Source organism: Acanthisitta chloris, unplaced genomic scaffold (genome assembly GCF_000695815.1).
Source record: "Acanthisitta chloris isolate BGI_N310 unplaced genomic scaffold, ASM69581v1 scaffold2119, whole genome shotgun sequence".
Lineage (NCBI taxonomy): Eukaryota > Metazoa > Chordata > Aves > Passeriformes > Acanthisittidae > Acanthisitta > Acanthisitta chloris.
This window is the reverse complement of record NW_008691779.1, coordinates 24,268-25,149: the sequence shown is the minus strand read 5'-3', so window position 1 is coordinate 25,149 and position 882 is coordinate 24,268. Positions and strand designations below refer to the sequence as shown.

Here is an 882-nt window from a genome sequence, read left to right as displayed (position 1 = left end):
TTCAGCTACACCAGCCCACGTGAGTGCCTGGATCCCATGGGGCAGTCCCTGATGTGCTCATAGCCCAACTGTCACCTGTCCCTGCTCCTGCCTTAGGGTTGGCTCAGAGCTCAGGGCTGAGCTGTACCTCCCTGTTCCCCACAGGCTGGGGCAGCAAGCATGACATCCGTGTGGTGGAGACCAACTACGAGGAGTATGCCTTGGTAGCCACCCAGATCGTCAAGGGCACCGACTCCTCCACCATGGTGCTGCTCTACAGTACGTCTATCCTGGGACCCCCATGTTGCCCAGCCCCCAGGGACCCCTGGGATGTTCATCTCTCCCGTGGGAGAAGGGCAGCATCATCTCCCAAGCCGGGATGACCCATGGGGTGATGGCTGGGTCGGGACTCCCTTCCTGAGGAACTTGCCCCTTGCTGGGCTGGCTGTGTCCCTGCACTGGGGTACTGGGGGGCTGCCTCTCACCCTGCTCTTGGCTGCAGGCAGGACAAAGGAGCTGAGACCCGAGCGTCTGGAGATGTTCACCCAGTTCTCCAGGGAGCAGGGCCTGACGGATGACGAGATCCTCATCCTGCCCCAGACGGGTGAGGCTGAGGGTGCCGGGAGGGTGAGGGGGAGCAGGGGGTGAGGGGAGGGCTGAGAGGGATGAGACCCTCCTGGCTTGTCCCTGCCTGGCTTGTCCCTGCCTCTCTGTGGGGCCAGCACAGGGTCAGTCCCCACGGAGTGCCACCATGCAGGGTCCCTCAGGGGGGCTGGAATACCACAGCCCCCAGAGGAGCTGATCTCCCGTTTTCTTCCTCCCGCAGACAAATGCATGGCAGATGCTGCCTAGGTGAGTCCTGCCTTTGCTGGGGCTCCGACCATCCCTGTGGGAGTATATGGC

At 62.8% G+C, this 882-nt stretch overlaps 1 protein-coding gene across 1 annotated transcript in view; it reads left to right on the top strand.

Annotated features, from left to right (window-relative positions):
- Positions 1-831, top strand: part of PTGDS (prostaglandin D2 synthase 21kDa (brain)) — a gene marked incomplete at its 5' end in the record, with an annotated part of 2,129 nt that extends 1,298 nt beyond the window's left edge. Inside the window, 4 exons of the mRNA XM_009082342.1 lie at positions 6-19; positions 145-258; positions 482-583; positions 806-831. Of these exons, the coding sequence (XP_009080590.1) occupies positions 6-19; positions 145-258; positions 482-583; positions 806-831 (256 nt within the window). The remainder of the gene's footprint in view (positions 1-5; positions 20-144; positions 259-481; positions 584-805) is intronic.
- Positions 832-882: the final 51 nt, after the last annotated feature.